General features: G+C 40.1%; 1 protein-coding gene across 7 annotated transcripts in view; it reads left to right on the forward strand.

The window, feature by feature from the left end:
• Positions 1-3,717: 3,717 nt before the first annotated feature.
• Positions 3,718-12,444, forward strand: part of Arfip (ADP ribosylation factor interacting protein arfaptin) — a 121,698-nt gene continuing 112,971 nt past the window's right edge. For 6 of the 7 annotated variants that reach the window (XR_010948486.1, XR_010948487.1, XR_010948485.1 and 3 more), the window contains exons 1-3: positions 3,766-4,312; positions 4,390-4,885; positions 4,963-5,128. Coding sequence is in view for 4 of the 7 variants with exons in the window: in XM_067759314.1 (XP_067615415.1) it covers positions 4,165-4,312; positions 4,390-4,885; positions 4,963-5,128 (810 nt within the window). In the remaining 3 variants the exon portion in view is untranslated. Of the gene's footprint in view, positions 4,313-4,389; positions 4,886-4,962; positions 5,129-12,444 lie in introns of all 7 variants that reach the window. The other variant, XM_067759315.1, reaches the window with a different exon arrangement.

Consider the following 12,444-nt stretch of genomic DNA (forward strand, 5'->3'; position numbering starts at 1 on the left):
AATTTAAAAATAACAAAACAACCGTGACAATCAATTCATTGTCATATGACAGTCAGTAGTGACAACATGATTAAATCGGATAAACTGTTCTCGCATACATAAAATTCCGTTGAGAATTATGTATCTGTCTCACATGCATAATGGTATCTGCTGCATCTTCTTTTGTTCTGTACCAGGTGTCCGAAGCTTTCCCAGTTTGAGTCCTTTTTCATGATTATAGGCTGTCGTTGGGAACATGCGGACATGCGTGAGCGAACAAAGGAACATACATAAATTTGAGTATCAATGTTTACGTCATCGCAGGATCAGCATTGTCAATTACAAGTGCGAGTGTATTAGTAAAACTATCAGCGTTTCTTGTAGGGATAAAGGACGCGTTTCATTCATAGAAAAAGCGATTTGACAGAACGTAACCGATACGGGTAACCGATAGGCCAGTTACCCGTGTTGTTGTTGTTGCATATGTTTTGGTTAGCGATAACGAAAACATACCTAATGAAGTAACTTAAAAATGTAAATAACATCGAGCGAGAAGCAATGTCGAAAACACAATAGGTAAGAGCGAGAAAGCGAGTCACACGTACACTATTTTGAGAGAGCGCATGCGTTACCTTTTTCTTGACAGCAATGCAAAAGTCATTAAGACGATAATTGGTGACCAAGTTATTGGTAACGATTAAGTAATCGATTAGGTAACGGGTACCTGTCTTGTAGGGTCTTTGTTTCGAGAGAGCGCTGTCAAAATGCACATTTTTTATAACATTTGTCAATGATGCCACTCCAAACAAAAATGAAGCGATCTGAATATGGGGATTTTGGATTTTAGACATACATTTCAGCGATTATAGTTTCAATCATTTAATAAAATGATAGCCGTAAGATAGGTAGGTGGGTTGAACTGGCCGGTCCATGAGGACCTCACATAGACTGATTGAATTCGTAGTGTTACCAGAAGTTTGTTTTAACGACCAAACTGAAAAACCCTATCAAAAACCAGGACCTATGTTATAAAATAACTGCGTCCTCTGGCAAATACTAGAAGCTTCCTAGGACTTAAGCCACTTGCTGCTTCTAGATCTGACGGCTGTATCACTCCTAATAGCTGGAGTCTTAGCCTGGCAAGTGCAGGGCACGAGCACAGATCGTGCTCGATCGTTTCCTCCTCCAACCCGCACTTCCTACATCTGCTATCACTGACCAAGCCTAGTTTAAAGGCATGTGACGCCAGAAGGCAGTGTCCAGTCAGAATACCTGTCATGAGTCTACAGTCCTCTCTTTTTAATGATAGGAGCAACTGTGTTAGTCTAAGGTTGTAAGACCTACACATAATCTTCGACACTTTACAGCCCGGCGCTTGAACCCACGCCTTTCCCGCTTGGTCGATCATGTGCACCTCCCGCCTTCGCTTAATCTCGCCCAATCTAATTGGGACATCTACGGAGCAAGCTTCAAGGGATGCGCCCTTTTTAGCTAGTTCATCCGCTTTTTCATTCCCATCTATTCCCATATGCCCTGGGACCCAATATAGATGTATGCTTCTCCCTGTACCGATTCTTTCCAGAGACTGCTTACACTCTAACACGCATTTAGATGCTGTGTTATGCGAGATTATTGCCTTAATTGCTGCTTGACTGTCAATATAAAAGTTAACACGGTTGCAGCTTAAGCTATTCTCTTCCAGGGTTTCTACTGCTTTGGTTACGGCTAATATTTCCGCTTGGAAAACGCTACAGTAATCCGGCAGCCTGTAAGATCTGCTTATTTCCGGATCAGCGCAGTATACCGCAGACCCTACTCCTTCCACTACTTTGGAACCATCGGTGTACACATGTATCGCCTCGTCCGCCATTTGCGCACCCTTGCGCCAACCTCTATTGTGGCCTTAAGATCTCCCTCGAAGCGCAGATAGGGAATCATGTAGTCTGTTCGTCTTGTGATTGATGACGCTATACTACTATGGCCATATGGTCGGCGCTCAAGCTGCCCCGAAGCACCGAGCCTGGTTGCGGTCGTTAACGCTTTGTTCTTTGCTACCAGGTCTACAGGTGGGATGTGCAAAATGGCATACAGTGCAGCCGTCGGGGTTGTTTTCAGGGCTCCCGTAATGCTAAGCATCGATAGTCTGTATACCCCTCTAATTTTTGAGGTATGTTGTTTTTTGTGTGGCTTTCCACCAAACATGAACTCCATAGTATAGAATAGGGCTTACAATCGCTGTAAAAACCCAATGAAAAAGAGAGGGCGATAGGCTCCACGTACACCCCAGCATTCTTTTACATGCGTAGAGTGCCGTTGAGGCCTTCTTGACCCTATCCTCCACGTTGAGCTTCCATGACAGCTTACTGTCTAGGATGATTCCTAAATATTTTGTGCAAGGTTTCTCCTGTAAGGTCACCCCTCCTAACTTAGGCCTGGTCCAATTCGGGACCTTGTACTTCTTTGTAAACAATACCATATCCGTCTTCTCCGCATTGACTTTCAACCCGACATTAGATGCCCAGGTATGAATATCGCGAAGCGCCCGATCCATCATAGAACTAATCGTTGGAAGGCACTTTCCACTTATGACAATTGCAACGTCATCTGCGAAAGCCGTACGTTTTACGGGTCCCTCATCGAATTGCCTGAGCAGTTGGTTGATGACCAGCGTCCACAGCAGAGGTGATAGCACCCCTCCCTGCGGCGTGCCCCTGTCCACTGATTTCGTGGCCTCGTACAATCCCCATTGTGATGTAATCTTTCTGCAATTTAACATGCAGCTGATCCATCTGATTAAGGCAGGATGTACTTTAATGTAATTAAGACCATCCATAATCGCCCATTTTGCAACATTATTGAAAGCCCCGGCAATGTCCAAGAAGATATTCATTTCTTTAAACTTATTTTACAATAATACGACCAGCTAGAGTCAAATATAAACAAATCTAAGTAAAATTTTCATTTTGATTAAATTAATTAGTCAAATATTGTAACGCATTTAACTCAAAGTGAAAACCATATATTCTTTTGAAATTTTAGTAAATCGAACCTAAGACATAATAGTTAACTTTATTGAGTGGATAGGGCTTGTCCTACATGTCTGACGTTCCAGGTTCTGTGATCAAAATGGGCTGGTTGCATCGGGACTTCATATTTACAAAACCTGTTTTTAATGATAACTTCTGAATGGGAAATAATATTTACCCTCCGCCTTCGAACTTATAATATTAACACTAAAACAAGTATTTTTATCCTTCCCATAATTTTTGAACGTTATTCTACAGTTGTAGGTCAAACTAAATTTTTACCGAAATTTTTGGCCCGTCTTTCATTTTAGCTGGCAAATTTTTTGTTCTGGCACCCGATTCAGCTGGCGCGAGGGATTTATCTGTGATTGTTTCCAGCTCAAATTTGAGATAAATCCCTCGTGAGAGCGAAAAAATTGAGAGCGTAAACAAATGTTTCGTATCAAGCATGGTTTAACTATATACAGGTTGGCTCATCTGTAAAGCAACAAAATATGTCTGTTCAAATTGTTAAAATCTGTGCATCGGTGTTGGTGCGAATGGTATGGAATGAAAACATAAAACATAGCAGTTTTTGTATGTGTAAGTAAAATGTTGCAAATGTGTTCGTTTCATTTTGAGTTTGCCGTCTCCTTTTGACAATCCCTTCGACCATGCAATGACATAAATAAAATCAGCTGATGACATAAGCCAACCTGTACATAATTGAACCATGGTATCAAGTCATCTATGACTGATAGTGAAATATCGTTCCATCAATACTTGGCACTGAATGTCATCTTTAACCGAATAAAAAATATCCGGCGCCGAAGTAAGTTTTCATGAAGAAAGACTTCTGTATATGTTTAGTTAAAACAAAATTTCTAGACTTAAAATAGTGAGAAATTGTTTTGGGAGCCACCAGAAGTTAACGGCCAAATTAAAGTTGCTGTGATACTGCAGACGGTTGCAAGTAAACTGTTGAAAATCGATTTTTTGCTTTTTTACTTTCGCTCTTCATATCAATTTGCCGGATCTGCTGTCACCAACCACTGAATCGCTTGATAGGGAGATTTAATTGGAGAAATTTAATCATCAAAAGATATTTTAGGTCACCGACTGAGTAATACCGTAGAACAAAAATATAGGGCACTGAAAGTGAATGAAATAAATCTACGAAATGGCACATTCCATGCAGACAGAACGCAGCATTCATGAAATGCTCAAAGATACACCATCAATGAATGAAAGTGGTAGCGCTATACACAGCGGAACTGAAGGCCGGCCCTTTATGCCACCAAATAGTCTTCCACTTCATAATCATTCTGGTGAATATCGTTTCTTCTTTTTTCAAAATATGCAATTACGTTTCTATACCTAAAATGTACGGTTAATATTTACACAGCGCCTGCAACGCCAATGACACAAACAAGCCCAATAAATGGAATGGAGTCTGGTCTTTTACGTACAGGTGTTTCAAAAATTGATAGCATAAAAAATTGGAGCATATCAACTTATAAATGTACGCGGCAAATAATGTTGGAAAAATTGGGTAAATCACAACGTACCGTTGATTCAGAGCTTGAAGCGCAAATTGAACAATTACGCGAGACCCAACGAAAATATTTATCAATATTACGTCTTACACGAGCATTTAGTTCACATTTTCAACATGTGGTAGGAGCACAACATTCGCTAGCAGAAGCATTCGCAGATTTAGCACAGAAAAGTCCAGAATTACAAGAAGAGTTTACATGTAATTCGGAAACGCAACGAAATCTTACGAAAAATGGTGAATTACTTTTGAGTTCACTGAATTTTTTCATTTCATCAGTGAATACATTATGCAATAAAACCATTGATGATACATTGCTTACAATTAGGCAATACGAAACGGCAAGGTAGGACAAATTATATTAATATTAATATTTTGGATATAAAAAAATCTTTTCACATTTTGCTATTTAAAAACGCAAAGAGTGGAATTCGATGCGTATCGTATGGATTTGGAAAGCACTAAGCCCGAATTACCACAAAGTCCTTTCACAGAGGAAGCTCAAAAGAATTTTTCACATCATAAAGAACTATATGAAAAACTACGTGCAGATGTAGCAGTAAAAATGCAGTTTCTTGATGAAAATCGGGTAATTAGTGTTGAGCGTACTTTAACTGTAATGTTAGATTGTTATCACCCGAGTCTTAAACATACCCAACAATTTTAATATGCATGTATTGAAGAACTGGGCAAACATTGGATTGTTTATGTAAAAGTTTATCCTATTCGTCTCTTAGCAAACAGCTGATTTTTAATAGATAAACTTTTCCTAAGATGTTAACAATCGGTAATGGTCGAAATGTACCCAAAGTGTTTGGCAACGCCATTTGAACAATTTAACACTGACTTTACGGCGAAAACGAGACTATAGTGAATTTATTTAATTATTTAAATATTTTCCTAGCACGACAATGTGGTACATTATTTTACAGTGGTAGTCCGGAATTGTAAATAGTTAAATTTAAAATGATTTAATATGATCAATTGTAAAAGTTCAACGTGGTTGTTGTTGTTGTTGTTGTTGTAGCGATGAGGTTGCTCCCCGAAGGCTTTGGGGAGTGTTATCGATGTGATGGTCCTTTGCCGGATACAAATCCGGTACGCTCCGGTACCATAGCACCATTAAGGTGCTAGCCCGACCATCTCGGGAATGCTTTATGTGGCCACATTAAACCTTCAGGCCATTCCCTCCCTCCCTCCCCTAAAGTTCCATGAGGAGCTTGGGGTCGCCAGAGCGTCGTCTGTTAGTGAAACTGGATTCGCCGCGGATAGGTCATGTTAAAACGTTCCCGAGATGGTCGGGCTAATACCTTAATGGAACGGAACGTACCAGATCTATATCCGACATAGGACCATCACCATCGATAACACTCCCCAAAACCTTCGGGAGGTGTCCTTATCGCTACAACAACAACTTTTAAAGTTGAAAGATTGGCATTGTTTATACAAGCGAATAATTTCCTTTAGGGAAGTTTTTCGTACACACATGGCACGCGGTTGAATGCAATAACAACCAGGAAAATAATGCCATCAGGCGTTGTTTCCTTATAATAACTTAGCATAAAACAACTTCAGCTCCACATTGAAATAAAACGGAAATAAAAAATAATTATAAAAAAAAACAAGTAAGGAAGGCTTAGTTCGGGTGTAACCGAACGTTACATACTCAGCTGAACGCTTTGGAGACCAAATAAGGGAAAATCGCCATGTAGTAAAATGAACCTAGGGTGAATCTAGAATGTGTTTGTACGATATGGGCATCAAATTAAAGGTATTAATGAGGGTTTTAAAAGGGAGTGGCCCTTAGTTGTATATGTTTTCGAGATATCGACCAAAATGTGGACCAGGGTGACCCAGAACATCATCTGTCGGGAACCGCTAATTTATTTATATATGCAATACCACGAACAGTATTCCTGCCATGATTCCAAGTACTTTTGATTTCGCCCTGCAGAACTTTTTCATTTTCTTCTACTTAATATTGTCAAGGATGAACGTAGATCGTTTTATAAAAATGATTTATTGAAATCAGTAAATTCGCTTGAACATAAAAATTGAAATCAATTAAACTGAAAAATTATGACAAAACCTAAATTCGTAGTCTACTTCATAGCCTGTGAGACAGTATTTTATCAAATCCTGTGACAGTATCTTACAGTTCGGCCTCTCCTGACTTCAATTAAGCGGCCTCGATTAATCGTCGGTTGAACTATCATCGCTGTTCTCTATCTCAAGTTCTGGACTAAGCTGGCACCAACGTTTCATTTGATCACTTGAAATAATTCCGCAATAACGTCTTTGAGTTACAGGTACATCGGGAATATCTTCTACAATATATCGGTCATAATCCAAAACATTTATAACCATATATGGGCCTTTGTATTTTGCATCTCACTTGTGTGACTCCCCTGTGGCTGTTGATACATTGGTAATCATAACTAAGTCGCCCTTGTTATATCGTGTCGGTTGCTGATGGCGTTGATTAAATCGCTGCTGCCACTTTATTCTCTCTTTTTCAATTTGCTGTTTCGTTTGTAAATATAAGTCACCTCATTTGGTATTTGTTTCCTGGTTTTCTTCGTCGTGAATTGACTGTATAAGCCTACTCAAACTATAGTCACGCATGTCGTAGTTAAATATTGTCACGGATATTAGCATCACTAAGCTATACCATCACTAAGGCCATGCTAAGCAGTATTTACGTCAATAATCAAATCACATATATAAGGCAGCCCAGAGAGATGTCACACACAGATGCATTTACTTATACGCCTGTGTGTACTCGAGAGACTGTAAACTACAAACATTCACATCAATAATTCAATCCTTATGTATCTACATAAACGAATAAATAATTGCGTCTACACATATGTACGTATACGAGCAGTGGAGCGGCAATGCACAAACACATGCATATATCTTATCTGAGTTGTCACAAGAGAGGGCAATAATTTGTGCACGTAGTATGGCTGGCGATTTTGTAGCCTAAAGTAACTAGTAAGTTCTGGAATGGAAAAGCCTAGAAGTATGCAATTAGAAATAAAAAAGTATAAAAGGCGCGACAGTAAAGGCGAGGAGTTTGAGTTTGATTTGAGTTGTCAAGCAGTTACGACTAAGACGATATCTAGCGAGCAATAGCAGTATTATTTTGAATAGTGGAGTTTCATTTGAGCTATCAGTTTGGTTATTAAGCTATTAGTTGCACAGTTTGAGTGTTATTGTGAAGTATTTTAATAAAGGCCATTTTTCCATTATTCAATATTGGAGTTATTTATTCAACAGTTTAGCGATACGAACCTAGCAAAAGGGCAAATAAGAGGAATTTGCTGTAAAATCGTTACAATTGGTGTCAGAAGAGGAATTGTTGAATAAATTCCAGAGGACAACAAGGACATGGCAAAGTTCAGTGAATTGAAGATCCAGCAACTGAAGAAGGAGTTGGAGAGCCGTGGATTGAATACAAGCGGCGTTAAACTTGAACTTCAGGCACGGCTACGAGAGGCAATGGAAGCAGAAGGAATTGATGTGGAAGAGTATGTCTTTCATCTTGATGGCGAGGAGACAACAAAAATTGAAGAGAAAAACGAAACATCTCAGACAGTTACCAGCACAGACTTGAACATGATATTGGCTGCAATATCGGCACAAACATCGACAGTAGCATCAATGTCGTCGCAATTAGCATCCCTGCTGGAAGCGCAAGAGGCACGTATAACAGAAATGTCATCACAAATATCCATAAATATGGCATCCCAACTGGAATCGCAAGAGACACGCATAACATTCAAGATGGAAGCTCAGCTGGAATCGCAGGAGAACCGTATAACAGCAAAGATTGAATCACAGGAGACACGTATATCCGAAATGTCGTCACAAATAACATCCAGGATTGAAACACAGGAGGCACGTATATCCGAAATGTCGTCACAAATAGCATCCAGGATTGAAGCACAGGAGGCACGTATATCCGAAATGTCGGGACAAATTTCAGCACAGGTATCATCGCAGATCTCTGTACAACTAGAAGCCCGTATGGACGAAAAAATAATGCAGTTTGAGAACAAAATCGAGGCTGAGGTAGATGCTTTAAAAGGTCGTATACAGGAGCTGCAACTAAACCGCCCAGCTGTTTCAGCAAGCAATCCAAAGGTAAAAACACCATCATTTGACGGTTCTGTTCCTTTCCAGGTCTTCAAGCTACAGTTTGAGAAGACCGCAGCAGTGAACAACTGGAATGCGGAAGATAAAGTTGCTGCACTGTTCGTGGCATTGAAAGGGCCTGCAGCGGAAATCTTACAGACGATTCCAGAGTACGAACGGAACAGTTATGAAACATTGATGGCTGCTGTAGAACGACGTTATGGAAGCGAGCATAGGAAACAGATATTCCAAATTGAGTTGCAAAACCGTCACCAAAGAGCGAATGAGACTTTGCAGGAGTTTGCCTCGGATGTTGAAAGGTCAGCTCATCTCGCAAATGCGGGCGCACCCGTGGAATACACCGAGAGGGTAAAAATCCTGAGTTTCATAAATGGCATACGGAACGTGGAAACGAAGCGAGCTACATACGCAAACCCAAAGCTGACATTTGCTGAAACGGTATCACATGCACTGACTCAGGAAACGGCCTCACTATTGAGTAAACCAGCATACAAAGCTCATCGTGTGGAAGTGGAAAGACCAGATTGGGTAGACACAATTTTGGAAGCACTGAAGGGATCACAACAGAAAAATGCCGGAGTTATTAAATGTTTCAAGTGCGGCAACCCAGGTCATATTGCACGACACTGCAGCAGCGGTCCCAATAGCTCCAACAATGTGGGTGGTCGTAAACGCAGAGCAGAAGGTGATGAGCAAATCTCCAAGACCACTCAATCGTTAAACTAAATCGAGTCAGCCGCAAGGGGCGACAGCTGGCTCCCGCAATTGAATGCCCCATAATCTCTATCTCGCAGATTGGAAGAAGATCGAGCAATCTTACTGTTGGAGGACATGTGGACGGAAAGGAACGTTTACTGACTTTAGATACGGGTGCATCTCATTCCATCATTCGAGCGGATTTAGTCAACAAAAAGATAAGACCATTGCTTGGAGCAAGATTACGTACAGCCACGGGAGAGGACACCCAGGTAATTGGAGAAGTAGAATGTGAAGTCGCAATTGGGAACGTCACGGTAGTACACAATTTTATAGTGGCAGAAATTGTTGATGAAATCATAATTGGAGTGGACTTCTTAATCGACCAGGGCATCAAGATCGACATGCAAAGCAAGACGATGCGATATAAAAACATGGATGTACCACTTAATTTCGGCTACGAGAGAGGCTACAGCAGTAAACGAGTGCTGGTTGAAGAGAGTCAGCAAATACCACCAAAATCCGAAGCAGTCATCTGGGCAAAGGTTGATGGAGATTGTGGGACAAACAAATTGTGGGTTGTCGAAGCAGCAAACAAATCAGCACTAAACATACTTGTAGGAAAAACCCTGGCTATGACAAAACAAGATGGACGTATTCCGGTAAGAGTACTCAATGAGTTCAAATCACCACTCAAACTGACTAAAGGAGCTATTTTGGGAAGATGCCAAGAGGCTGAAGTAGTTATTAACTGTGAACAGCTCCAGGAACACGTTTCAGCTAGTAATACTGATCTTTCAAATGACATCACGGCATGGACGCAGGGGCTAGAGGAAGCATATCAGAGTAAGGCAAAACAACTGCTCCTAAAGTACGCAAACATATTTGACCAGGATGATTCTAAACCAGGCCGCACCAACGTTGTGAAACATCAAATTGACACTGGAGATGCGAGGCCGATCCGTCAAGCTCCACGTAGTGTTCCACTGGCGAAGCGGGAAGTTGTGAGTCAAATCATTCAAGAAATGAGCGACAGCGGCGTCATCGAACCATCAGCTAGTCCATGGAGCTCACCGGTAGTACTTGTAAAAAAGAAGGATGGAAAAATGAGGTTTTGCGTGGACTACCGGAAGTTCCGGAAGTTGAATGACGTAACGAAAAAGGATAGCTACCCATTGCCAAGAATTGACGACACTCTGGACTCGCTATCTGGTACGAAATGGTTTTCCACACTGGACTTGAAAAGCGGCTACTGGCAAGTTGAGGTGAAGGAGGAAGATAAAGATAAAACAGCCTTCAGTGTGGGTGATGGTCTTTGGCAATTTACAGTGATGCCTTTTGGACTTTGTAATGCACCAGCTACCTTTGAGAGACTCATGGATCAGGTACTGAAAGGACTACATTGGAAAACATGCTTGGTGTATGTTCAAGCGAGAGTATGTCATAGCGAGAGTATGTCATATTGAATCAGTTTCATTTTGAGTGTAGAGCAAAGCACTATTGTAAAGAAAGCGCGCAAGGCGACAATAAAAATCAGCTTTGAATTAAACAATAAGCAATGTCTTTTATTTGATAAGCGAAAATATTTTGGTCCTTCGAGCCGGATGGTGCATTATTTACAGTCAACTTCATCGAAACAAAGGTTAAAAAGTGTTAAATAAAGCGATTAGTGGCGTAATAGATACATTTTCAGTTAGCAGCGAAAATTTTGTGCAAAATGAGAAAATGTGTTTGTGTTTTGAATGTGTATACCTGAAGAGCGGAATGGGTTGTTTTCTCTTAAAAATTGTTCTTTTTGCTCTTAGCTCATACTACGGCGTACTGTGAAAAAAAAAATGCTCCTAATTGGGTTGAATAGGAGGCTGATACTGCTAAGAAGTCTTGCGGCATTTTGGGAATTATATGCAGTCATTACATTTAAAGTTATCACATTAATTTACCGATACATATGTATGCATTTTTGCGTTTTATTCATTTTCAAGCCTATTTGTTGCTTGGGAAAATCCGAGCACTGTGTGTATATGGATGAGATGAGTAGTAGAGAGCAGATAACTTGATATAAATGTTGCTCAATACCACAGCGAAAATCCATATATGTTTTATATTATATAGTTTTATTGCTCTTAAGTGCTCAGCGAAGAGGAACAGCGGCAGCGTATGGAAGTGTGCTGCGCAAACAGCGAAGATGTATGTATAGTTTTTATCGCCGGCGTTGCTGTAGCATTGTTGCGTCTTGGGTTTAGTATGTATCATGATACCTATTTACACAAGGCAGACAGCAGTGTATAGAGTTGTATGCATGAGGAAGAAAGTAGGCTGTGAATATTGGCAGAGTATGACCTACTGCGATTAAAAAAAAAAAAAACAGCAACAAGTGATGGTCCATATACAATGCAGACGCTGCGAGAAAGACTTAATTCTCTTCGAACTTCGTTTAACAGTAGTCGTTGATACACAAATTTACGGCGTATTTGCGATTCTGATTATACAAAACTATTTAAGATTTTCAGTAGATTTCTGGAATTTTCTAACAAATTACTATCTTGTCGCTTTTCGATTGTCCCAAAGGGAATCTAATTGATTGTTTAATCGCATTTCTGGATAAATTGGTATTATTTGGTGGAACAATGCCGAAAGCAAAAGCAATGCAATCTTCAGCGGGAAAAGGCAAGAAGAGGGCAGGCGAATCAAGGTGCGAGGAGGCAAAGATGAAAAAAAACAAGAATAATGGTGCGTATTAATGTGTCTAGAAGTGGTATATGTAGATACAGCGACTTTTTTGCAAGCTATCGGCGATTTGGAGTTTTCTTTGCAATCACGGGCATAGCTGCGACTTGAGGATATTATGCATAGTTATATATTTGTAAAGTACATGTGTTATGTAAAATATCTCTGCGAATAAAATTTATATTTCTTTTGCTGCGACATGATGAAATTGCAATAAATTTTGTTATTGACTTTTGTTGGGTAGCTTGGCGCAATATTTATGAAATAATTTAAGCGGCGATAGAAATGGACATGTTAACTTCTTAGTAAATTTTCAAAGCG

This window comes from Eurosta solidaginis, chromosome 1 (assembly GCF_040869045.1).
Source record: "Eurosta solidaginis isolate ZX-2024a chromosome 1, ASM4086904v1, whole genome shotgun sequence".
Taxonomy (NCBI): Eukaryota; Metazoa; Arthropoda; class Insecta; order Diptera; family Tephritidae; genus Eurosta; species Eurosta solidaginis.